Below are 24,886 nucleotides of genomic sequence, written 5' to 3'. Positions count from 1 at the left end.
TTTAATTGTTCTCACTGTCAGGAGGGTATTTAAAAATATTTAAGTTTTGTAAATTGTTTTATTTGTGGTCTGTACACCGCCCCGAGTCCCTTTGGGGAGAGGGGGCGGTCTATAAATTTAATAAAATTAAATTAAATTAAGGACATTTCTCCTTAGTTCTAGGTTGCTTCTCTCCTTGTTTAGTTTCCATCCATTGTTTCTTGTCCTGCCTTCTGGTCTTTTGGGGAATAGCTTGACCCCATGGCAGCTCCTAAGAGTGGATAGTTTCCCAGGGTTAACACGTCACCCCTCGTTCTTCTTTCCTCTAGACTACTTTTGAACATTCTCAATTCCTCTCTCTCAAAGGACAGTCTTTTTTTCAGTTAAATCCTTTGATCCCGAACAATTCTATGGAACGCCAAATACCGTATTTTCGGATATTTCCCCCCCTAAAAGAGCAGGAAAATGTTGGTGCGTCTTATACACCGAACACAGCCATTTTTGGCCTCCCAAAGCCCCACCCCTGAATCCCATTTTTGCAAAAAAACAGAGGTGTTTTGGCCTTCCCCCAGCCTTGCTGAAGGAGACAGAGTGCTGCTGGGGGCCGGGGAGGACAAAAACTTTTTTTTCTTACTTACCTCTTCGAAATCTTGGTGCGTCTTATAGTCTGAAAAATACGGTACCTACTGTAGGAATCTGTTTTCAAGGGCAGGTTCAGGACACCACAGAGAGAAGTTTTAGGAAGTTTTGTCATCCACCAAGAGCTGCAGGGGGCTTAGCCGAAATGGATTCCTCGCTTGTGCTTCCTTGCCCCCAAGCACGTCTGCAGGGGTGGGTGGAGGGGGGGCATTTTACTCCGTGCCATGACTATACTGTGGGAACCATCCCGTTTTCCTTCTCCCAAGGTGTCTCTTGAATAGGGGGTCTTGTTTTACGTTCATTAGTTCTGCCTCCAGCGCTAATTAATAACATGAGGGGGGTGTTTTTTCTTCTTTTTCTTCTTATCAGCCTAGATTTAGGCCTTCCAGCCACACGAAACGCAATTCTGCTTTGAGGCAGAAAGAAACGGAGCCTGAAAGAGAGAATGCAAAATCCCCAGGTTCACATCGGAGAATTCTCAAGGACTCCCTGCCTCTCCTTGAGGGAATCTGTTTTCGGATGCGATTCTTAGCAAGGAGGGAGATTACATTGGGCTGTTTTTAGGGGATCATTTTTAGGGATTACTGATAGAAGGCATTAGGTGGTTTGAACTCTTTTAACCCGAATAGAAATGCTGATTATTACGTCTTTTATTCATTAAACATGAAACTCGCTCAACTGAACATTCAAATATGTGTCACAAATACCATTGACTGGCGCTAATCGTTAATACGGGTTGCTGCCAGCCTCCTAGGGATCAACTTAATCATTAGTCAATTAGTCAATTAGTCAATGTTAGTCAATTAGTAGTCAATTTTAATATATTAAATTAATATTAAATTATTAAATTAATAGTCAATATTAGTCAATTAGTCAATACGTCTATTATTATTATTTCTTCTATTCAATAAACATGAAACTCAGAAGCGGAACATTTAAAGATGTGTCACAAATCCCATTGACTGGTGCTGATGCTTGATAGGGGTTGCTGCCAGCGTCCTAGGTGTCAACCAAGGACCTTCTTAAAATATACGACTATTACTATTATCTCTTTCATTCATTAAACATGAAACTCAGTCAACTGAACATTTAAAGATGTGTCACAAATCCCATTGACTGGTGCTGATGGTTGATACGGTTTGCTGCCAGCGTCCTAGGTATCAACCAAATACCTTTTTAAGATGTACGATGCTCTGAGTAGCCCAGTTTTTTGCAGCTCCTCTGGTGTTATTGTAATAAGATGCAATTTGTTGATGTTTCTTATAAAATTATTGGACATGGTACCAAGTGCCCTGATGACAATGGGTATCACTGCTACATGTTCCATCCATAATCGGGTAGTTTCGATGGCCAGGTCACAATATTTCATGATTTTTTCTAGTTCTTTTTCTTCGACTCTGGCATCTCCTGGTACCGCGATGTCAATAAATCGTATGTTTTGGCCCTCAACAACCGTGACATCTGGTTTGTTCTGTCCCAAATGATGATCCGTCTGTATTCGAAAGTCCCACAAGATTTTCACCTTGTGGGACTTTCGAATACAGAGGGGTTGTTGCTGTTGCTGTTGTTGGTTGTTCATTGCACAGTCAGCCAGATGTTCAAGGTGGACCTGGGATAGGCAGATGTTGGTGTTTGATGGTCTTAAAGGTTTTCATTGCAAGATCTAAGCTGTTCCAAGTAAAACTGCCTTCTGCAATTGACTAATGGGGATTTTGTCAATGCCCATGGGGTTCCAGAGCTGCTCCCCAGATGTTTTGCTTTAAGTTAATTTTGACCATTAAATCATCCTTCTACTGAAGGTCATGGAGGTCTATCACCCAATGTTTTATCTTATCCTTCTGTTTCTCTGAACATATCATGGAAATTCATCCTGGATTTTTTAAAGTATGTAAGTACTTAAATGTTGACTTCATCCCAATGCTGGTTTAGAATAGAATAGAACAGAATAGAACAGAATGGAATAAAGGAACACCCTCCTCGGGGTGGAGAAGGGTGTAACAGACTGGCTTAACTGCAGTGAAGTAGGATCGAAGACTTGAGTTTTGTTTTAATCCAGTGGCTTTAATACAGCAGGAAACTCTTAAACAGGACAAAAGTTAACTTTGTTCTCCTTGGCAAAGAGCAAACTTTACGGCTTGTGAATTTGCGGTGTGTCCTTCATTTTAATAGGCATGTGGAGTCACCCATGGGAGGGTTAGGAGGGCAGGGGCCACTTTTTAAATGTGTTCTGGTTATGCAACATGTATTTTTAAAAAGTGCAAGCCTTCAAAGACAAGTTCCCAACCATCATCGTTGTTTTTTGGACTCTCCTGTTGTGGTCCACAGAGCTGGCAGCAGATTCAAGACAGTGAGGAGGTTGGGGAGGAACCTGGGCCAGTCCTGGAGTCTGGGGAAGGCTCTGACGAGGCCTCTTCATCAGAGGCAGAGAGGGGGCCAGGGCCGTCTAACAGTTATCAGCTGCCTCCGGAGTCTGACATCAGCGAGGCAGAGGAACAGGGGGAGCCTGTTCCCAGTGTGCGCATGCGCAGAACTGCCAGAAGGCAAGAACAGTTAAGACAAAAGGGACCACTTGGGTGTAAGGCTTGGAAGTGATTGGCCCCTCCCATAGGACATAAAGGAGGAGCAAACAGGGGACGATTTTGTGTAGAAGACAATATTGTAAAAATGGAATGGGATAGGGATAGGATAGGATCGAATAAGAAATAAGAGAAGAGCAGAATAGAACAGAACAGAATAGAATGCAGGAGAGGAGAGGAATAGAACAGAACAGAACAGAATGCAGAATAGGATAGCACAGCATAGCATAGCATAGCATAGCATAGCATAGGAATAGAACAGAACAGAATGCAGGATAGGATAGGATAGTTGGAAGGGACCTTGGAGGTCTTCTATTCCAGCCCCCTGCTCAGGCAGGAAACCTTCTACCATTTCTGAAACATGGCTATCCAATCTCTTCTTTTAAGCTTTCAGTGTTGGAACATTTACAACTTCTGGAGGCAAGTTGTTCCACTGATTAATTGTCCACACAGTTAGGCAGTTTCTCCTTAGTTCTAAGTTGCTTCTCTCCTTGGTCAGTTTCCATCCATTGCTTCTTCTCTTGCCTTCAGGTGCTTTGGAGAACAAGTTGACCCCCCTCTTCTTTGGGGCAGCCAAATATTGGAACACTGCTATCATGTCCCCCCTGGTCCTTCCTTTCTCTAGAGTGGCCATATCCAATTTCTGCAATTGGTATTATGCTATTAGAATTATATTATTAGTTATTATGGTGCAATCAGTACTTTTGAGTTACTAATTAATATGAACAAAGATTGGCTACCTAGCCGTTTTTTTCTTCACCTACCATTCCATTTTCTTTCTTCAATAACTCTGTGCAAAGCAGAAATCCTTGACTTTCTGTCATAGTCCCTGAACATTTTTCTCCTCCTAAATTTCTACATGTCTTGCAGTGGAGCTATTTTTAGCAATCTATGGGAAAGAATGATGGAAACCTTCAGGATGATAAACCCCAGTCCAGGCAGTTCCGAAAATAGCACTGCAAATGTTTAAGAGAAGCAGGAGGAAAATCTCTATCTTATGTCCTTCCCCCGTACTTCTTAAATCGTCCAACATGCATTTTGTACGCCAGAAATCCTTGGTGGGAACCCAAACTAGATAAATTAATAAAATATGTCTTTTGGTTTCATGTTGCTCTAAAGTACTTTGGGCACTTTATTGTAGGATATTAAATAAAGAGACGTATTTATTGTCTTAATTCCCATTTCTCTTTTCCCAAAAGGAGCTGATTGAAGTTGACAGTGAAGTGGTGTTTGAGTTGGCTGCATACATCCTACAGGTAAGTTGTATAGATTTTGCTGTTGCTGTTGTTTTGTTGAAAGAAGAAAACATGAATGTTGACATTGAGATTCACTTCTCTGGCAATCCTAATTTTGGTATTATTCCCATGTGTTTTTAGTCTCTCTTTTTAAACAGGAGATACACGTATCAGCTGAGGATTTCCCAGCATCTTTTATAGCCGATAGATCGATGGGAAGACAGCATATTCAATTCTATTTCACTTTAGGCTGTGGTTGAGATCTCCATTATAAAATCAAATCTAGGGAGTTAGTTATTCCTTCCTTCCTTCCTTCCACTGACTCTCATAAATATATATTTTGTTCTAGCAAGTTAATAATCAACCCCATGATATAATTAGCAGGAAGGAAGATGGTTAGCCCCGAGGGAATCGTAAAATAACTGGGTTTTTTTTCTTGCTATTATAGTGCTTGTTAATTGATTGCCAATTAACTGGAATTAACAAACACAATTGTAAATGCTACTCCAGACATCCACAAACATATCCTCTGAGCGTGGCAATCAATTAATTTAAAATACAGCAACAGTGCTTCAGTCTCCTCCAAAGCGTAACTGCTGGAGCAGTGAAAGCAAGGAAGGAAAGAGGAGAGGAGGAACAGATTCCTCTGCATTAAAATGTGAGGAGGAATATGAAGAGAGCAGGCGGAGAGGAGGAGGAGGAGGTCTGAGGTCCTTGGTGCTCTCTGAGCTTGGTGGTTTTCTTGCAGACATCTCATTACCAAACTAAGTAACATCGTGAGTGCTAGAATGGAGGAGGAGGAGGAGGAGGAGGAGGAGGAGGAGGAGGAGGAGGAGGAGGAGGAGGAGGAGGAGGAGGAGGAGGAGGAATATGAAGAAAAGAGGAGGAGAGAGGAGGAGAGCAGGAGGAGAGCAGAAGGAGGAGCTCTGAAGTCCTTGGTGCTCTCTGAGCTTGGTGGTTTTCTTGCAGAAGTCTGTAAGATTTAAGTTAATTACTCCTATCGATTGCAACGCGGCTTCTGTAAATAGGATTAAATCTGGAATCAACACTTAAGGTGATGTCATATCTTGGCCTTGGAATCATTTTCCGATAGAGTTATAGAACATTTTGTGATACTTGAAGATGGAAATGTGCATTTTCCTTGTGATTTAATAGGTTATTATAAGTAATTGTTGCATCCTCTCTTTTTTTGTTTCTTTATCATTTTATAGGAAGCAAAAGGAGATTTTTCAAGGTAAGTTTTGCATGGCTGTTTTTTTCACATACTGTAATACTTTTATGCAAAATAGGACTGCTATTCCATTACAAAACATGTCATTTGTACAAAGAAACATACATACTTGTAGGAGAAAAGGCTCAAAATCTTTAAATACCGGAAATGTGATGGATTGGATTCAGGTCATCTTTAGGAGTGACTAAATCTACCTGGCCTTATGTTTTGGGTTAAGAAGTATACCAGGAGAAGGAGGAGCCAACGTCGCGATGATACAACATGCAGTCTCGACATTCTAAGACCACCGTTGATACTTTTGCCGCTGGATGGTCCATTTGGACCTAAACCATCCCGCAGAGACGATGATCAGGAAGTCGATGCCTTGCTGGTCTCAGGGACATTGCAAAGTCCCTGATTGACCCAAGGGAAGCTCTTCAAGCCGGGGGTAAACAGGAAGCCCCAGGCTGATAAAGTTGGTACGGCTCCGTAAGGAAGGAAGTGAAAAGAGAAAGTGAGTCCATCAGGTGAGGTATTTTTTCTATTTTGAGAAAGACTGCCAGAGAAACTTTTTTTAAGCCAAATTAAATCCTTAAGCAAAAGAATTAAGCGGCGAAATTAACCTATATTGGATTGCTCTGGAAAGCTTTTTTTTCTTTGTAACTATACTTTGTGGATTGAACTGCTTGCAATGTTTTTTGTTTCTCCTCTTAAAGTGAACGGATTAATTTTTCTTCTGTTTTTTGTTACTTTATTTTTTGACTTTTGGATTAAAACCTTCCATTTTATTTTAACAATTCTCCCTATTACTTGTTATTAAATTTTGTTAAAGAACTTTGTTTCCTATAAGCCAGAGATAAATATTAGAAAGTGAAAGGTAGCAACACTGCCACTCAGAGGTCGGGGGCTGGAGTTTTTGAAACAACATATTTCTTCTCTTTTCCTCTTTGATCTTACTGACTTTGTAGCTGAAGGGTTTGCAATTTGTTTACAGAAACTGATAAAGAGCCAAGGGCACAAATTGTTTTTGCAGGTGCTCTTGGAGAAATATTTTGGGAGGGGAGAGAAAGGGGAAAAAACAGAACCCTTCTCCTTTGAAGAGCATAAAAGAACTTGTGTTTAAGTCAATCTAAAATAAAAAATAAAAGAGACCTGGAAGGCTAGCGCGGCAGTGGTTATTAGTTTTTCCTTTTCCTCCTTCTTTTTTGGAAACATGGATCAATACTCAGATGAGGAAACTTTAAAAGCCCCAAATATCTTGGCTGGAATTCAAAATCTACTGGAAGGATATGGGAGAATTGAGAAGAAGTTGGAAAAACTAGTGTTCCTCACAGCAAAGGATGAAGGGGTTGGAGCCCTAAAAATTAAAGGGGAGAATGAAGACATAGAAGATAAAGACAAGACAATAGATGATTTTATTAATGGAGCAAATGTGGGTGAAAGTGGAAAGAAGGGAATATGGAAAAAGGAATTTGACAAACTGGAGCTCTACCTCAGATTCCAAGATACAGAAGAAGAAAAAAGAGAAATGATGATGGATTTAAGAAGAGATTTTTTTTCAGAAGCACAATTAACATCCAAAGACAAGCTAATTTTAATAGCAGATGGAGGGCAACGAGATTACCTGAGAGATCCTTCAAGCAACAAAGTGCAGAGAGAAGTCTATAAAAACCTTACAAAAGAGATAAAAAGAAAGCTGACACGACAATTGGCAAGAGAGATAAGACTGCTTTGTTACTGGAAAGATACAGGTTGACAATGAAAGTTGATAATAAAAAATTAGTTAATTTTGGTGATCAATAAGTAGGAATTTAGTAATTTTAGATTGTTTTAGATTGTTATTAAATGTTTATTCATTGACAATTAATTATAATAACAATAATAAAATGATAATGATACAGCTTAATGATATATACATGTACTGGCAAACTAGTAAAAGCAATTTGGATATAAATTGCAAATTGCGATCTGGGAAAAAGACCTATAAATTTTATTAATCAATTTTTATTCAGATCTTGTCATAAAGGTTAATGTTTTTTGGGTTTGCTGAGAGGAGGTTGGATATAAACAGTAAATGATTTTTAGCCAACTATAATAACAGCAAGGAAATGTCAGTGGATATTGTTTAATAATATATATATATATGCTGTGGTTTTTGCAAAAGAAACTTGGATACAAACTCTAAACAGCGAGTTGAAAAAAAGGGGGAAAAGGTTTAGAAACTTTATTAATTGACTTTTACTTAGAACATGTCACAAAGGTGTAATGTTATTGGAGGATTTTTGAAATAGCTAATGAACGCCATTCTGTGGTTGTGTCTTTAAGTATGAATGATTTGAGGTAAAAGCACGTTCAAATAATTGTAGCCAAATGAGAATTGTGGTACATTGCTATACAAAGATTTTTGATTTAAAGTGTATAATCTAATATGAACTATAAGTAATGACTGTGGAAGAAGTGCACAAAAGTTATCTGTAACCAACTGACACACTTTCTACAAGATGTAATGAAGGATGATTCTTTTTTGTGTGTTTTTGTTTAATTAAAAATTTTTTAAAAATCCATAAAAAATATATATTTAAATACCAGAAATGTGATGGATTGGATTCCGGTCATCTTTAGGAGTGACTAAATCTACCTGGCCTTGTATTTTGGGTTGAGAAGGGATGGTTGGATCCCTACCTCCTCAGGAAAGAGGAGAGGAGAAGTCCAAATTCATAGAATCCTTGGGCTGGAGGGGACCTTGGAGGTCTTCTAGTCCAACCCCCTGTCCGAAAAAGGAGTCCAGACCTTGTCCCAAAGGTGCTTTTTCAAGAGGCAACTGAATGTTGTTTTTCCCTGAAGAGGTTTCGCTTTTCATACCAGAAGCTTCCTCAGTTCTTCAGTTCAGATCAGATCAGAACCAAAGAAGCTTCTGGATGAGAAGCGAAACCTCTTCAAGGAACAACCAAGGAAGTCCAGTTGCCTCTTGAAAAGCACCTTGGGACAACCATGATCTGGAGGATGGACAATCTCCATAGACATGAATCCAGAAAACATCCTATCTTCTCACCTCTGTTTGGTGGTCACAATATTAGCATTTAGGAAAGTGGCAAAGATATTTGAGGGCTATTCTGTTAGTTTGTTGGTATTCTTTTTAACGTATTCTTCTTTATCAATATTCTTAGAGTCATATTTAATTCATATTAGGGTGATTATGTGGTGGCTCGCATTGATTGATTGATTGATTGATTGACTGACTGACTGATAGATATATACATATACATACACACTAACTGATAATCCGGCATTGCCCAGGTATTTATAGACATTGAAGCATTTGTCTGACAGGGAGCCATTGAGTGGGGCCTTTCTTCCCCCTACTCCAATGCCCATCATCCCTGCCCTCTCCCTTCCCCCTCACATGTGCTTGTCTTTCCCGCCCTGCCAGACATTTTGCCCCAAATCCATCAGGCACTTCCCCATTGGTCCTCTGGAGGGCGAACGTCACGGCTGGCTTTCCAGAGGAACCTGCGAAGGAACTGACGTCACAAACAATTGCCACTCTAGGACGCTGCACTCGGTCTCTTTAATGGCCCAGGCTCTCCCTTTTCCCTCCCATGACATCACAAACAATTGCTGCTCTAGGACGCCGCACTTGCTCTCCTTAACAGGCCAGGCATTCCAGAGTTATGCTGGAACACACACACACACACACACACCAGGGGTGTCTTCCCCCCCCCCCAGTATTTTTTTCCAGAAGATAGGTCACCTATGTACCAGGTTTGTATGTATACAAACTTGGATAGATGATAGATAGATGATAGATAGATAGATAGATAGATAGATAGATAGATAGATAGATAGATAGATGATAGATAGATAGATGATAGATAGATAGATAGATAGATAGATAGATAGATAGATAGATAGATAGATAGATAGAGATGGATGGATGGATGGATGGATGGATGGATGGATGGATGGATGGATGGATGGATGGACGGACCGATGGACCGACCGACCGACTGACCGACCGATAGACAGACAGACAGATAGACAGATGGATAGATGAGCGGATGGATGGATAGACGAGAAGATGGATGGATGGATGGATGGGAGGATGGATAGATAGATAGATGAGAGGATGGAGGGACGGAGGACAGATAGATAGATGGATGGATGGATGGATAGATGAGAGGATGGATAGATAGATGAGAGGATGGATGGATGGAGGGAGGGATGGATGGTTGGATGGATGGATAGATAAATGAGAGGATGGATGGATGGATGGATGGATGGATGGATGGATGGATGGATGGTTGGATAGATGGATGGATGGATGGATGGATGGATAGATGAGAGGATTGATAGACACACACACACACATACAAATGAACTAAGGGAGCTATCCAAATTCTTGTGGGTGAGGGTTGGGTATAAATAATGCAATAAATAAATAAGAAGGTATTGCAGCCTACTCCCGTAGGCCAGAAAAGTATTTCAAAACCAATGGCTCCTCTCACCGGGCGTGGTTAGTTCAGACTGTCAGTTGTTTCAAAATCGTGGCCAAACCAGGACTGTTTTAGGCTTAAAGTTATTTTTGGCATTCGGATGTAAAAATTAATTGCAAGAAGAGAACGGCCGTGCTGAATGAAATGAGCAGGCTGTTCACTCCCCCCCTGGAAAAAGCTGGCACTTCTTCAGTTAAATAAGAAGGACTTTGGAGTCCTTGGTTAGTGTCAGCCATGAAAGTTCACGTCCGAAGATCAGGTGAATGTGTGAAAGTCCAATTCAACCGATGTATTGCTACTCATCTTCTCAACTCATGGTTAGCACTTGCTTGGAGTTAGATAAGGGTCAACAGAAGTCAAAGAAGGTTGGATTTACTCCACTTGTAGAAATTCTAGGCTTGTTCCTTTCTTGACTTCTCCCTCTGGTTCTCTCACACACACACACAAACACACACACACACACACACACACACACACACACACAATTAGTTAAGAAATATTGAAGTTGCCTCCAAAGCATCTTCAGCTCCTGAAGACCTCTTAGACATCTTCATGCCATTTTCTTGGTGTATGGAAGTGATCAGACGTTGCCTTCTCCAAGGTTGTTTATTGACATCCCAAAGAAGCATATACAGCCCTGGGATCTATAGGTGGTCTCCCATCCAGCTATTAACAAGGACGGCGCACGCTTAGCTTTTGAAACCATCCCAAGTCAACTTGGTGACTAGACTAACAAGCCATTGCTACAAAAAGAAGCTGTTGCATTGCAACAACGCCAGAGAAGGTGTTCTGGGATGGAGGCATCACACCTGTAGTAAGAAGATGGGGGGGGGGGTGTAGCTGTTTTTTCTACACATTGGTGCAAATTGGGGGCCGGAGAGTAGATGGGGCGGTTGCCATGGCTTCCAACTTTGGAAAGAATTTCATTGGGAAACAATAAACGAAATGTAGGTAATCCTCTACTTACGACCACAACTGAGCTCCCAAAAATTTCTGTCGCTCAGTGAAATGTTGGTTAAGGGAGTTTTGCCCCATTGTACAACACAGTTGTTGAGCGAAACACTGTAGTTAAGTCAGTAACCCTGGTTGTTAAGCGAATCCGGCTTCCCCACTGATTTTGCTTGTCAGATCACAAAAAGGGACAGGTGGAACGGTGGCCTGGAGGTGGCGCTCTCGCCTCAGAATCAGGAAGCCGTGAGTTCATTCCTAGATAGAGGCAGATATTTCTCTCTCTGGCACAATCAGAATGTATCTGCTGAACAAAACTCCGCTCTGGCAACAGGAAGGGCATCTGGCCACTAGAACACTCTGCTAGCTCCATTCAGTTGCCCAGACTTCATCCCGCAGGGGATTATGGGGTCGTTAAAAGAGGAGGAGGAGGAGGAGGATGAAGTCGCAAAAGGGGATCACTTGGCCCCAGAACATCGCAACCGTCATAAATACGAGCCAGTTGCCAAGCATCTGAATTCTTTTTTTTTTAATAGTTTTTATTAGACATTTTTACCTTTAAAAACAGGGGGGGGAAACGGAACCAAAAAACCCAAGACAAACATAACAATATACAAAATCTGAATTCTGATCATGTGACCACAGGGAAGCCGCAACGGTCATTAAGTGTGAAAAATGGTCTTAAGCCAGTTTTTCCCATGCCGATGTAACTTTGAACGGCCACTAAACGAACTGCGGAGGGCTACCTGTGTAGATAAGGCACGCTTGGGTGTAGGAGGTCCCTGACGCATAGCTTTTCGAGCCTGACACCGCTTGTGAAATCCTAAATTGTCTTTGGCGAGCCTGTTCTTGCCTCCGTTTCCCAACCCAAAACCTCCAGGCTTCTGCTTAGTCACTAATAAGAGGGTTTGATTGAAAAGCCAGAAGAAATAACTCCGTGATCTTAACCTGTAAATTTGATTTATGGCAGCTGCAGGATTATTGCTGCCTCTGTTTTCCAAAAGGCTAATAGCCGTGTGCAAAGGAATTCATTTCTGGCTCATTTCTGGCTGCAGTGAAACTTACTCAAGGGGAGGGAGGGAGGGAGAGAGAGAGAGAGGGAAAGGGAGAGAAAAAGAGAGAGAAAGAGAGAGAGATGATATAGATAGAACCCTATTTTCCAAACAGGATGGATGGGTGGATGGATGATAGATAGATAGATAGATAGATAGATAGATAGATAGATAGATAGATAGATAGATAGATAGATAGACAGACAGACAGACAGACAGACAGACAGACAGACAGACAGACAGACAGACAAAAAGAGAGAAAGAAGCAGGGATAGATGAAAGAGAGAGATAGAACCCTATTTTCCAAATAGAAGAGAGAGAGAGAGAGAGATACCTCTAGTACTGGTGGTTTTCAACTTATGACCACAGATGTATGTTGCTAGGTGAGAAATTTGTTATGTCAGTTTTACCACTACAATTGTTTGTTAAGTTGGTTGTTAAGTGAATCACTGCAGTTGTTAAGTGAGTAACACAGTTGTTAAGTGAATCTGGTTTCCATATTGACTTTGCGTGTCAGAAGGTCGCAAAAGGGAAATCACGTGACCCCGGGACACTTTAATCGTCATAATTATGAGTCAGCTGCCAAACGTCTGAATTTTGATCACATGACCATTGGGATGCTGCAATGGCCGTAAGTGTGAAGAACAGTCATAAGTCACTTTTTTCACCCCCGTTGTAACTTCGAACGGTCACTAAATGAGCTGTTGCAAGTCGAGAACAACCTGTAATTCCATGGAAGGTGAATCCATTTCCCGATTGACAGAGGCTCCTTCCTCCACCCCTTTCCTCCCACCTCCTGGGCTTCGGGTCTTCCAAGTGGAAAGGTGGCTTGGAAGCTCTGCGGTGTCCTTCCTAAAGGAACTGCTGAGATTTCTTTCTTTCTTTATTTGTGCAGTTACCAAACTAATGCATCACAACCTGGAGCGAAGACAATGCCGGTGAGAAATGGGTGCAATGATTTTTCTTTGGCCCGGAGTGGGTGTGAAGGATGTTTGCCCCTGTAATTCCTGCAGCAATTGGGAGAAGAAGAAAAATCATGAGTTGTCAACTTTGTCCTGAGCACTGTGAAACTGGCAGAGCTGAAAACTATTTCTGGTGGTTTTTTGTTGTGAGATTAGGGTGTGGACAGCGTAGAGGTATTTTTAGACGCACACCCTAATTTTTCTCACTATTTGCCTACTGTAAAAAAAACCTCATATTTTTTTAGAAAACCTTGATCCATAAATCCCATCGTGTCTTTTTTCTGATTTTTCCATATCTCTCACCCTGTCTTTCCTAGCTTTTAAAACTAGTTAAAGCATCCATAAACTTTCAAGAGCATCTCTGTTGCGCAGGGAGGATTGATTTTTAAGGCAATATTTGCAAAACCTGTTGGTTTCCAGTTGCATGGAATAGCCCAGACCTTTGGCTAATGGCCATGATTGGTTGAGAAATTCTGAGAGTTGAAAATTAGGCATCTGGAAGTTGTTGGGGTTGGAAATGACTGATTTAAGGCAAGTGGGACAAAAAAAATCTTGAATTAAAACTAGCTCCGCCTTTTACAAAATCCTCCATCGGGAAAATACATTTACAGGAAAAGTAGAACATCGAATAAATCCCTTCAGCTCGCTCAAAATACACTCAGGTGAAACTGAAGAGGTGGCTGGAGTAGGATTTCTATACAGGCAGTCCTTGACTTACAACGGTTAGTTTGGTATCCGTTCGAAGTTACGACGACACTGAAAAAATTGACTTATGTACCATTTGTAGAACAAGTCCCGTGTTCGAAAATACTCTGTATCTTCTTTTTCTTTTATCCTTAACGTCAATATGCCCATTTCTTCACAATCTAATATTGTTTTAATTACATCTTCTTCTGTAGGTGTTTCCTCATTTTCCCAATACTGTGCAGACACAATTCTTGCTGTTGTCAAAACATGTAATATTAAATATATATATGCCCTTTGTCATACTTTTCTGGTACTATGCCTAACACAAAATATTTCTGGGTTATAATCTATATGATGCTTTAATGTTTTTTCTAACCATGTATGTATTTTGTCCAATCTTTCTTTGCTTTTTGCACATGTTCACCACATGTGATAATATGTGCCCGGTGCCCAACTCTTCATGATCCTTGGACCACAACACGATAGGTCATCCACCGCCATTTGAAATCTGCCTAAATTCATATCCCTTGTGTGTTGATGACCCTATCTAACCATCTCCTCTTCTGTTGTGCCCTTCTCCTTTGGCCTTCCATCTTCCCCACCTTCAAGGAGTCTACATTTGGTGGCCAAAATCTTTGAGCTTCAGTTTCTGTCCTTCCAAAGGAGAGACAGAAACTCCTTGTCTCTAAAATTACCGAAGCGGAAACAAAAAGGGAAGAAAAGACATTTGTGATGAAATGTGCTTTCATTCCATGAATTCCAAAGAAGGAACTGCACCTATGATTAGCACCTCCGACTTCAGGGGAAAAAAGGCACTATTGAGTAACTTTGCTCAGTAGCAAATTCTTCACCCAAAGAATGTGTGACTTGCGACATGTGTTTTGCAGTGAAGCAACATCTTCCTTAGGCAGATGGTATAGGTCTTGTTGCAAAGTCCATTTTTCAGTAATTTTGGCTCCTTTTGCTTTAAAAGGGAGGGGGGGGTCACAATTTTTTTTTCTAAAGGAGGATAGAAATGCTCTCTGGAAATTTTTAATTTTGTTTGCAAAGTGAGGATGTTTAATCAGGATACGTTTTTTTATTCTACATCATTCCGATTTCTTAAGCCTTTACTATTCAATGGCGCGGGAGAATGAGAGAGTTAAAACAAAATAAAATCTGTCTTCCTAGTTAAACACTGATTAGAAATATTAATTTATAAACAGTTTCTAGGTCCATCTAGTTAATTAGGTTAAATATATTATTGATTGATAAACAATTTCACGGCCGTAAGCATTATAAGATAATTCAATATTAGACCTTTGCAGGACATAAGGAAGAGGTATTTCAGAAAATAAAGTACTTTTCGATAACTGCTTAAAGCAGCTGTATCTTTTGACTTGAAGTTCAGCTGCTTTAAAAGCTCTCCCGAGTTGTCCACACACACAGATCCATTGATAATACTGCCTTGTGAAGCAAAGTGGTTGTGTGTCTGAGGATACGTCGAAACCCCTGTTCAAACCCTTTAAAAAACATGGGTGCTTTAAAAAGATCTCTACTTTTCAGCCCAACTAAAAGCTTTCTTCCGTGCAGAAACAGCAGATTCAGGAGAAGAAGGTCTAAATCAAAAAAAAATTATTGGCGTCTTTCCATTGTCACAGCTACAACATGGACCAGGCTTCTGAAATAGGTTTTATATTTACAGTAGATGGATCAGTATTTCATAAGTCTGACATACCAACCATAACAACAAGCCAGAATGGATACACTATCCATCTCTATCAATAGCATTATATGCGAGGGAGAGGGAGAGAGAGAGATCAGACAGACAGACAGACAGACACAGATGGAGACAGAGAGAAACATAGATATAGGTAGGTAGGTAGGCAGGTAGATGAAGGGAGAGAGAGAGAGATGAGAGATTAGATAGATAGAATAGATAGATAGATAGATAGATAGATAGATAGATAGATAGATAGATAGATAGATAGATAGATAGATAGATAGATAGATAGATAGATGATAGATAGATGATAGATAGAGACAGACAGACAGACAGACAGACAGACAGAGTGATAGGTAGGTAGATAGGTAGGTAGGTAGAAGATGATAGATGATAGATAGATAGATAATGATAGATAGATAGATAGATAGATAGATAGATAGATAGATGATAGATAGATGATGAGAGAGAGAGAGAGAGAGAGAGAGAGAGAGAGAGAGAGAGAGAAGGAAGGAGATACAAAATTCACATATATTATTATACATGAATGGGTTAAATGCTAACAAATGTATAGCAAAGTGACAAAGGAAAGTCCCAAAACAACATTCCCAAAGTAACAATTTATCTTCTTGATCAGGGAATAAGATGGAAGGAGAACTTGACTAAGCAATGGTGACATCCAGAAAGGAAGAAAGACAGATGGGATAATTTGCCATTAAGCAATTTTTTTATGTAAGGAAAATCTAAAGATAGTAATTTTCTGAACTTCCAGCTTAAAGAATCAGTGCTTGTTGTTGAAGTAAAGGTGCCAGCCCATAACCTCCCTTATTGCAGCATAAGAGCAATGGTGAATATTGCATTTCTAGTTCATGGGCAGGAAAGCTGAGACATCAGATAAGTTATGATGTAACTGCTAATTACACAAGTCATAGGATGCCTTCATGGGGCTGGATGGAAGTCCCTGTTTTTGCAAGCTTCTAGCCCTCCCTGGAAATTGGAAGGCTGCCTTCATGTCTTCTCTTAATTTAGACATGGAAACCAACCTTCTTATCCAGCAACCTGCCTTGTCCAACCTGGTGGACACCAGAATTAGATCTCAACCTACTTCATTCTCTGGGAATGAAATCCAGGATATCTGGGGTAATATTGGTTGGGGAAAGGTGATATATGGGAACTCAATAGACCTTCCGAAATCCCTGTGTTTTCCTGTCCTTTGGTTCTTCCCCAACCTATCTAACAAACTTGTTTTGTCTTGATGATCATAAATACATCTTCAGAAGAACCCGTTGGCCTAACCTGCATTTAAACTTTTCCTAAACTGATTAACTTAAGGGGATTTTGAGTCCTCAACTACCACAACTGCACATCCGGCAAACTCCTCCAGGCCACAAATGGCATCTGGAGGGAGGAAGATGAGTTGATCCATTGTCAAATGATATCCCAGCCAGAAGTGTGCAGTTGTGAGAAGCAGCAATTCTCAGCAATAAACGGAGAATAGGACAGAGTAGAGTAGAGTAGAGTAGAGTAGAGTAGAGTAGAGTAGAATAGAATAATAGAATAGAATAGAATAGAATAGAATAGAATAGAACTGGAAGGGACCTTGGAGATCTTCTAGTCCAGCCCCCTATTCAAGCAGGAAAACCTGTACCATTTCAGATAAGTGACTGTCCAGTCTCTTCTTTAAAACTTCCAGTCATGGAGCATTCACAACTTCTGATGGCAAGTTGTTCCACTGATTAATTGTCTTCACTGTTAGGAAGTTTCTCCTTAATTCCAGGCTGCTTCTCTCCTTGATTAGTTTCCATCCGTTGCTTCTTATCCTGCCTTCTGGTGCTTTGGAGAATAGCTTGACTCCCTCTTCTTTGGGGCAGCCCTTCAAATACTGGAAGACTGTTATCATGTCACTCCTAATTCTTCTTTTCTTTAGACTGTCCAACTTCAAATCCTGCAACCGTTCTTCATATGTTTTAGTCTCCAAGCCTTTGATCGTTTTAGCTGCTCTTCTCTGGACTTTTTCCGAAGTCTCAACATCTTTTTCGTAGCGTGGTGACCAAAATTGGTTGCAGTATTCCAGGTGTGGCCTTACTATGGTTTTATAAAGTGGTATGAATACTTCTTCACGTGATCTTGATTCTATGCCTCCGTTTATACAACTCAGGGTTATATTAGCTTTTTTGGCTGCTGTTGCACACAAGGCTGACTCCGGAAATGTGTGTGACCTCAGCAAGGTTAAGATCCGAAGAGGTTCAAAGCAACCCTTAGTCCTGTGAGTGCTTGCAAGTTGCCTAGAGCTTTAAAAGTTATGGGTGGCAACTCCAACAGCTTCTTTTGCAATATATAAATATTGCATATTTTGTATTTTGATATATAAAAACAAACCATGGTTGACATAAAAGAGATAAAATGATTGAAACCAAAAGGCTAAAAATGAAGACGATCATTTCTCTTCCCTCCTCTATTCCAAATAACAGCCGCGAACAACCACGTCTTCATTTATTTTTTAGGTGCCCTGCCGGATTATTTCCAGCTCGGTTGCAGTTCAGCGCCCAAAAATGCGGCGAATCTAGTTTTCCTTTCCGCAAAGATTTTAGCAAGAACGGTATATACGGCAACTGCGATCCAGGAAACGACCGTAATTATTCACTAGCGAAAATTAACTTCAGGGAAAAGCGTCTGGCTGTTTTTGAAAAAGTTGTGTTAGCCAGAGGAAATTTTACTCCGGAAACATTTACTCTGGAAAGGGCCACATCGAGATTCCCATGCGTTTTCCTATTGTCCTTGGGCAAATTACCAAGAAAATCCTGCCTTGGCAACGAAGGCCGAAAGCTGAATCCTTCTGTCCTGACAAACAAAGAACGGTTTGTCTACCAGATGCTTTCTGTTCCCCTTACAAGAACCGTAGCCTTTGTGCAAGGAAATCCTACGAGCAAAATCGTGCAATATAAGCAATGCTGCCCCTTTTAAATGTGGCCCATCGTGGCTGGATCAGTTGGGTTCTTGGCCAACAATAACCAATAAATTCATCAATGTTGGAAAGCCTCCCAGAGTCCCTGAGTGGGCGGCCAAATAAATTCTCTTCAATGAATCAATACATATGCCCCCGTTCTTCATTTAGGACGCGATAAGGGCGTAACCTGTTTACAGACCCAAAGAACACAGGTAGTCCTCGACTTACGACCAACAATTGGGCCCTAACTTTCTGTTGCTAAGCTCAGTGAGTTCAGCTTACTCAGGGAGTTTCCTCACCTGCCCCATTTCACGACCTTGCTTGCCACTGTTGTTAAATGAATCATCGCACTTGTTAAGTTCGTAACATAGTTGTTAAGTGAATCTGGCTTCCCCTTTGACTTTGCTTATCCAAAGGTCACAAAAGGCGAAACACGTGACCCCGGGACACTGCAACCGTCATAAGTACATGCCAGTTGCCAAGCCTCTGAATTTTGATCATATGATCGTAGGTCTTGAGTGTGAAAAAGCATCATAACAACCTTTCTTGCCACGGTTGTTAAGTGAATCACTGCAGTTGTTAAATGAGTAACCCAGTTGTTAAGTGAATCTGGCTTCCATATTGACTTGGCTTGTTAGAAGTTAACCCCAGGACACAGCAACCGTCATAAATATGAGTCAGTTGCCAAGAGCCTGAATTTTGATCATGTGACCATGGGGATACTGCAATGGCCGTAAGTGTGAAAAACGGACATAAGCCACTTTTTTCAGCCCCGTTGCAACTTTGAACGGTCACTAAATGAGCTGTTGTAAGTCGAGAACAACCTGTAATTCCACGGAAGGTGAATCCATTTCCCGATTGACAGAGGCTCCTTCCTCCACCCCATTCCTCCCACCTCCTGGGCTTCGGGTCTTCCAAGTGGAAAGGTGGCTTGGAAGCTCTGCGGTGTCCTTCCTAAAGGAACTGCTGAGATTTCTTTCTTTCTTTATTTGTGCAGTTACCAAACTAATGCATCACAACCTGGAGCGAAGACAATGCAGTTGAGAAATGGGTGCAATGATTTCCTTTTGGCTTCAGGTCCTCCAAGTGGAAAGATGGCTTTGATAGCTGTTTTACACCTGGTCTAGGAACCTGATAGATGGGATGAAATGCAAGGCCTTTATGAAAGCTTTTAGCCATGGGTCCATGGGCTAACTCTACTTTAAGTTAAACTTGTAGCATCCATAGTAGGAAAAACATAACTTCAAGTTACGGGTCTTGGAAGGAAGAAGGTCACTTAAAGCTAACTGAAGTAACACTCGTTTTTCCAGGTATTCACTTGTGAATTCAAAAATCCTGCCCTCTTTTGTGGCCTTTGGAGCCCTTGTACCAAAAGAGATCTTCCTTTGGCTCAAAATAAGGACAAAGGAACATCAGAGGGTTTTAATTTCATTTTAATTTCCCGGGACATTCAGTGACAGATTCAGGAGTTGCTGTTTTTTTTAACCGAAGGAAACGTTCATCCCCAGGATAGACTGACAGCTCGCCAAACTCACACCCATCGAAAGGTCTTTGCGTATCTCACAACAGCTTTAACAACCAGCAGGAATTTTTAACACACAGGATAGGTGCTAATGGATGAAGTGCTTGTAATCTGTCTCACATGTAATCTGCGTTTACATGGCTGTCCTCTCTCCTCTTCCGTTGCCTCATCCCCTTTTCAAAGCCTACATTTTGATTTAGCCAGGCCTCTTGTCTGATGGAAGGAGCGGTGCTTCCCCAAAGCCTCTGCCCCCAACACTGACTACCTCCCCAAAGGAGCTAGCAGACGCCTTTAGACTAACCTTGTGTATACTTCCTGATTTCTCCATCTATTTTTTCTATCTATCTATCTACCATCTCTCTCTCTCTCTCTCTCTCTCTCTATCTTTCTATCTATCTATCTATCTATCTATCTATCTATCTATCTATCTATCTAATCTATCACCTCTCTATCATCTGTCTATATCTAATCTATATCATCTATCTGTCTATCTATCTATTTATCTGTCGCTGTCTATCTAATTTATCATCTGTCTATCTAATGTATCATCTGTCTGTCTGTCTATCTATCTACCTACCTACCTATCTTATCTATCATCTCTTATCTATCTGTCCGTCTCTGTCTGTCTCTCTATCATCTATCTACATACCTACCTATCTTATCTATCATCGATCTCTCTGTCTCTGTCTCTCTATCTAATCTATCATCTATCTGTCTGTCTACCTATCTTATCTATCTAACTGTCTGTCTGTCTGTCTCTCTATCATCTACCTACCTACCTACTTACCTATCTTAACTATCATCTATCTGTCTGTCTGTCTGTCTGTCTCTGTCTGTCTATCTAATCTATCATCTGTCTAATCTATCATCTATCTGTCTGTCCATCTACCTACCTACCTACCTATTTTATCTATCATCTATCTTATTTATCTGTCTGTCTGTCTCTGTCTGTCTCTCTATCATCTACCTACCTACCTACCTACCTATCTTATCTATCATCTATCTGTCTGTCTCTCTCCCTCTCTCTCTATCATCTGTCTGCCTACCTACCTATCTTATCTATCATCTATCTGTCTGTCTGCCTCTGTCTGTCTATCTATCTTTATTTTGCAAGCAAGAAGCTTCAGTACATTGATTTCTTAACTCTCTGCTCTCCTACTAATCGTAACTAAAAATATTCTGATATTGCTTTGTCCTTATTCTGAGCCTTGTTATACAACTTGCGTTGATTCTTTTCCAAAACGTTTTATGCGATATGGAATCTCGAGAGCTGTTACGATTGTTAGGAAGTTGGAGGAAGGGCGTGCGAAGGTGCCTCTAATTCCATGAGAGCGCTGCAGCTGTAAATGTGAGGTAGACATCTAGGTTTGTTAGAGGGGGGGGGGGGCTCTCTTGTTTCTGGTGCTCAGGCGAATGCCTTTCGGGTTGGGGGGTTGAGCCCATGGCCTCGGGGCTGGGGAAATGGCTCCAGGATGGGTTGTAGCAGAATGGGTGAGTGGTTATTGGTGGTGAGGTTCCTTCAGGCGAACACGGATGATGTTCTGTTTGGGTTGTTTATCTTCTCCCTTGGGAACCAGTCTGGCTCCGTTGCCTTGTGGGTGTGTTAACACAATGCTCTGAAAAATCTACCCGTCTTTGTGTGTGTCTGTGTGATTATATTTACCCATTTTCCTCTGTACGCACACATAAGAAGGCTGGACTAGAAGACCTCCAAGGTCCCTTCCAACTCTACTCTACTTTTCTATTCTATTCTCATTTCATTCTCTATTCTATTCTATTCCTTGTTGTACTCTACTCTACCTTAGTCTCTCTTCTATTATTCCTTCCTTCCTCATCACTTGAGGCTTTTAAGAAGAGACTGGACAGCCACTTGTCTCAAATTGTATAGGGTCTCCTGCTTGAGCAGGGGGTCAGACTAGAAGACCTCCAAGGTCCCTTCCAACTCTATTATTCTGTTATATTTTCCCAGCAAGATGGGTAAATTCCTCAGTGTGTATGTATGTGTGTTTTGTTTTGTTTTGTTTTACTAGCAAGACTCCCATTCTGAGGGCAAATTGAAAAATTCAGATTGCATGTCCCAATGTTATATCTAATTTCTGCCTGGTGGTGAAAGGAACAGGTACAGTTAAATTGAACTGATTTGGATGTTAATAATAGGATTGCGTAAAGTGATATGGAGAGCCAATTTGGCGTGGCGGTTAAGGCACCTGATTAGAAACCGGGAGACAGGGAGTTCTAGTCCTGCCTTAGGCACAAAGCCAGTTGGGTGACCTTGGGCCAGTCACTTTCTCTCAGCCCCAGGAAAGTGGCAATGGCAAACCTGAAATTTCTGAAAAATCTTGCCAGGAAAACTTCAGGGAGTCTCCGAAAGTTGAACGGGAAGGAGGGAGGGGGGAAAAAATCATACGACCTAATAAAAATGAAAGTTTGATTTTGCACAGCACGTCAGGGAGACATGTTTTCTTGCCTTCTGTTTGCTGTTTTATAAAAACATGTTTTATTCCAAAATTAATGCACACAAAAGCCAGATCGAGTCACAAAAGATTCCTTTATCCGGGCAAGTTTCTCCATCCAGGAATTTTCCTCTTTTTTTATGGTGTTTTGCCCAAGTTTCTCAGCCTTTGCCTGCCCCTTCCCACAGGAAACACGCTCCCCACCCACCCTCCAAGCGGGCCGAGGAAGGAGGGGGGCGAACAAAGGACTTGTCAAGGCAGGAAAAGCCACTGATCAGCAATTGCTCCTTGGAGGATTTTTGGAAGTCATAAAAATCTGGAGAGAGAGAGAGCTGGCTTCCTTGCTAAACTTTCTTGCACATAATGGTTTTTCCGCAGAGGATCGCCCACTCTGAAAGCATAATGATGTTTTGAATTCATATTTTTTAACTTGTTTACCAAAATACAAAGAAAAAAGAAAAGAAATAGCTCTTAGATTTATATACCGCTTCATGGTGCTTTTAAAGCCCTCTCTAAGCAGTTTACAGTCTCCGCATAATTTATCCCAACAATTGAGCCGGTGATAATTGTGCTGGTCAGGATTGAACTGGCGACCTGCTGGCAGTCGGCAGAATTAGCCTGCAATATCACATTCTATCCACTGCACCACCAGGGCTCAAAGCAAAGAAAAAACATAGCTCTAACTATCAGGAAGTTTCGCCTAAGTTCTAGGTTGTTTCTGTCCTTGATTAGTTTCCATCCATTGTTTCTTGTCCTGCCTTCAGGTTCTCTGGAGAATAGGTGGATTTTCTCTTCTGTTCCCTTCCCTTTCTTTCCATCCCATCTTCTCTTCTCTTCTCTTCTCTTCTCTTCTCTTCCCTTCCCTTCCCTTCCCTTCCCTTCCATTCTATCTTATCTTATCTTCTCTTCTCTTCCATTCCATTCCATCTTCTCTCCCTCTCCCTCTTCCCTTTCCCTTCTCTTCTCTTCTCTTCTCTTCCATATTCTTTTTCCTCTCCTCTCTTCTCTTCTCTATTGTCTTCCCTCTCTTCTCCTCTCATTCAGCAAAATAAAGAAAGGGGAAATGGCGAAGGATCCCCTTCACAGCATTCCATTCATCAAGAATCAAGTTTCAGCCCTTCAGTCCCATCTCCAGGTTAATCTGCTCAGAAATTGAATTGATTGATTGATTGATTGATTGATTGATTTCTTATCCTTCTCTTTTTTTTCAGCAATGAGACTGTAAGGACAGACTTGAAGAAATTGCCGGCGCTTCCCACTCAGGCCCTCAAGGAGCACCCGTCTCTGGCTTATTGGTAAATATTTGACATTTTTAGTAAGTTCTACCCTGAGTGGCCTGGTGGCCTAGTGGTGAAGACACTCACCTCCCATTCAGTTGCCACGCAGCCAACGTGCCATAGCATGAGCATGAGAAGAGAAGGCCAACCATTGGAACGTAAAAACCAGCAATAGCCATTACACTTAGACTTATATACCACTTCACTGTGCTTTTACAGCCCTCTCTAAGCAGTTTACAGAGCCAGCCTCTTGCCCCCAACAATCTGGGTCCTCATTTTACCAACCTCAGAAAGATGGAAGTCTGAGTCAACCTTGAGCCGGTCAGGATTGAACTCCTGACTGTGGGCAGAGTCAGCCTGCAATGCTGCATCCTAAGCGCTGCACCACCCCAGAATGGAGGGAAGGGGGGAACAGCAATAGCACTTAGACATATATACTGTTTCCAAGTGCTTCACAGCCCTCTCTAAGCAAGAGTCAGCCTCTTGCCCCCAACAATCTGGGTCCTCATTTGACCCACCTTGGAAGGATGGAAGGACGAGTCGACCTTGAGCCTGGTGAGAATCGAACTGACAAATTGCAGGCAGCCAGCAGGCAGCAGAGGTAGCCTGCAGTACTGCACACTAACCACTGCGCCACCGCAGCTCAAAACTAGGCCAAACGTAGACCCCAGATAAGTCTTCAGAACTTCAAATGACCCCTGGGCTACTCGTTGTAGGTCGAAGGCTACCTGTGCAAACCTTTCCCAGACTTTTTACCCATTGGCTCTGCAACAGGTTGTTTCATCCTAGGTCTATAACATAAGGGAGGGCCCTTTACATTGTGTACCTACTACAAACCTTATCCAGGACAAAAGCCGGGAGATTGATCTGGAGTTCGGGAGATGATCTGCCCTCTGAATGACCTCCCATTTTCTCCTCCTGCTAGGCTGGGAGTTAAATCTACCATTAGGAGAGATGGAAGCACCCAATTTAAAATAAACGTGGCGTTAGGGTTCCAAATAGCATCCAAAAGTAAATCAGAGTCCAAGGCAAAGTATTGCTCAAAGTCCCAATTGATGAAGAGAGCCACATTGGCACATCTGGGAAAACCCGAATCTGAAAGCTTCCCGGTTTCCCCCACCCAGTTGACAGTTCAAGATCTTGGCCCCACCCCCACAAATCCATCCCATGGTCCAATCTCCCACTGCCGTGCTGGCAATTCCAA

General features: G+C 41.5%; 2 protein-coding genes across 10 annotated transcripts in view; both read left to right on the top strand.

Moving 5' to 3' along the window:
• Positions 1 to 24,886, top strand: part of FRMD4A (FERM domain containing 4A) — a 336,245-nt gene that overhangs the window by 248,848 nt on the left and 62,511 nt on the right. For all 9 annotated transcript variants that reach the window (XM_081957227.1, XM_081957229.1, XM_081957226.1 and 6 more), the window contains exons 6-8: positions 4,394 to 4,450; positions 5,641 to 5,663; positions 23,617 to 23,700. In XM_081957227.1, the coding sequence (XP_081813353.1) occupies positions 4,394 to 4,450; positions 5,641 to 5,663; positions 23,617 to 23,700 (164 nt within the window). The remainder of the gene's footprint in view (positions 1 to 4,393; positions 4,451 to 5,640; positions 5,664 to 23,616; positions 23,701 to 24,886) is intronic.
• FAM107B (family with sequence similarity 107 member B) overlaps positions 1 to 24,886 on the top strand; it is a 363,543-nt gene that overhangs the window by 300,800 nt on the left and 37,857 nt on the right. The gene's annotated exons all lie outside the window — the stretch shown is intronic.

The sequence above is a fragment of the Natrix helvetica genome (genome assembly GCF_964273705.1).
Source record: "Natrix helvetica genome assembly, chromosome: 6".
NCBI classification, from domain to species: Eukaryota; Metazoa; Chordata; class Lepidosauria; order Squamata; family Natricidae; genus Natrix; species Natrix helvetica.
Note: the sequence above shows the minus strand (reverse complement) of the source record. Positions and strands in the feature narration are given on the sequence as shown.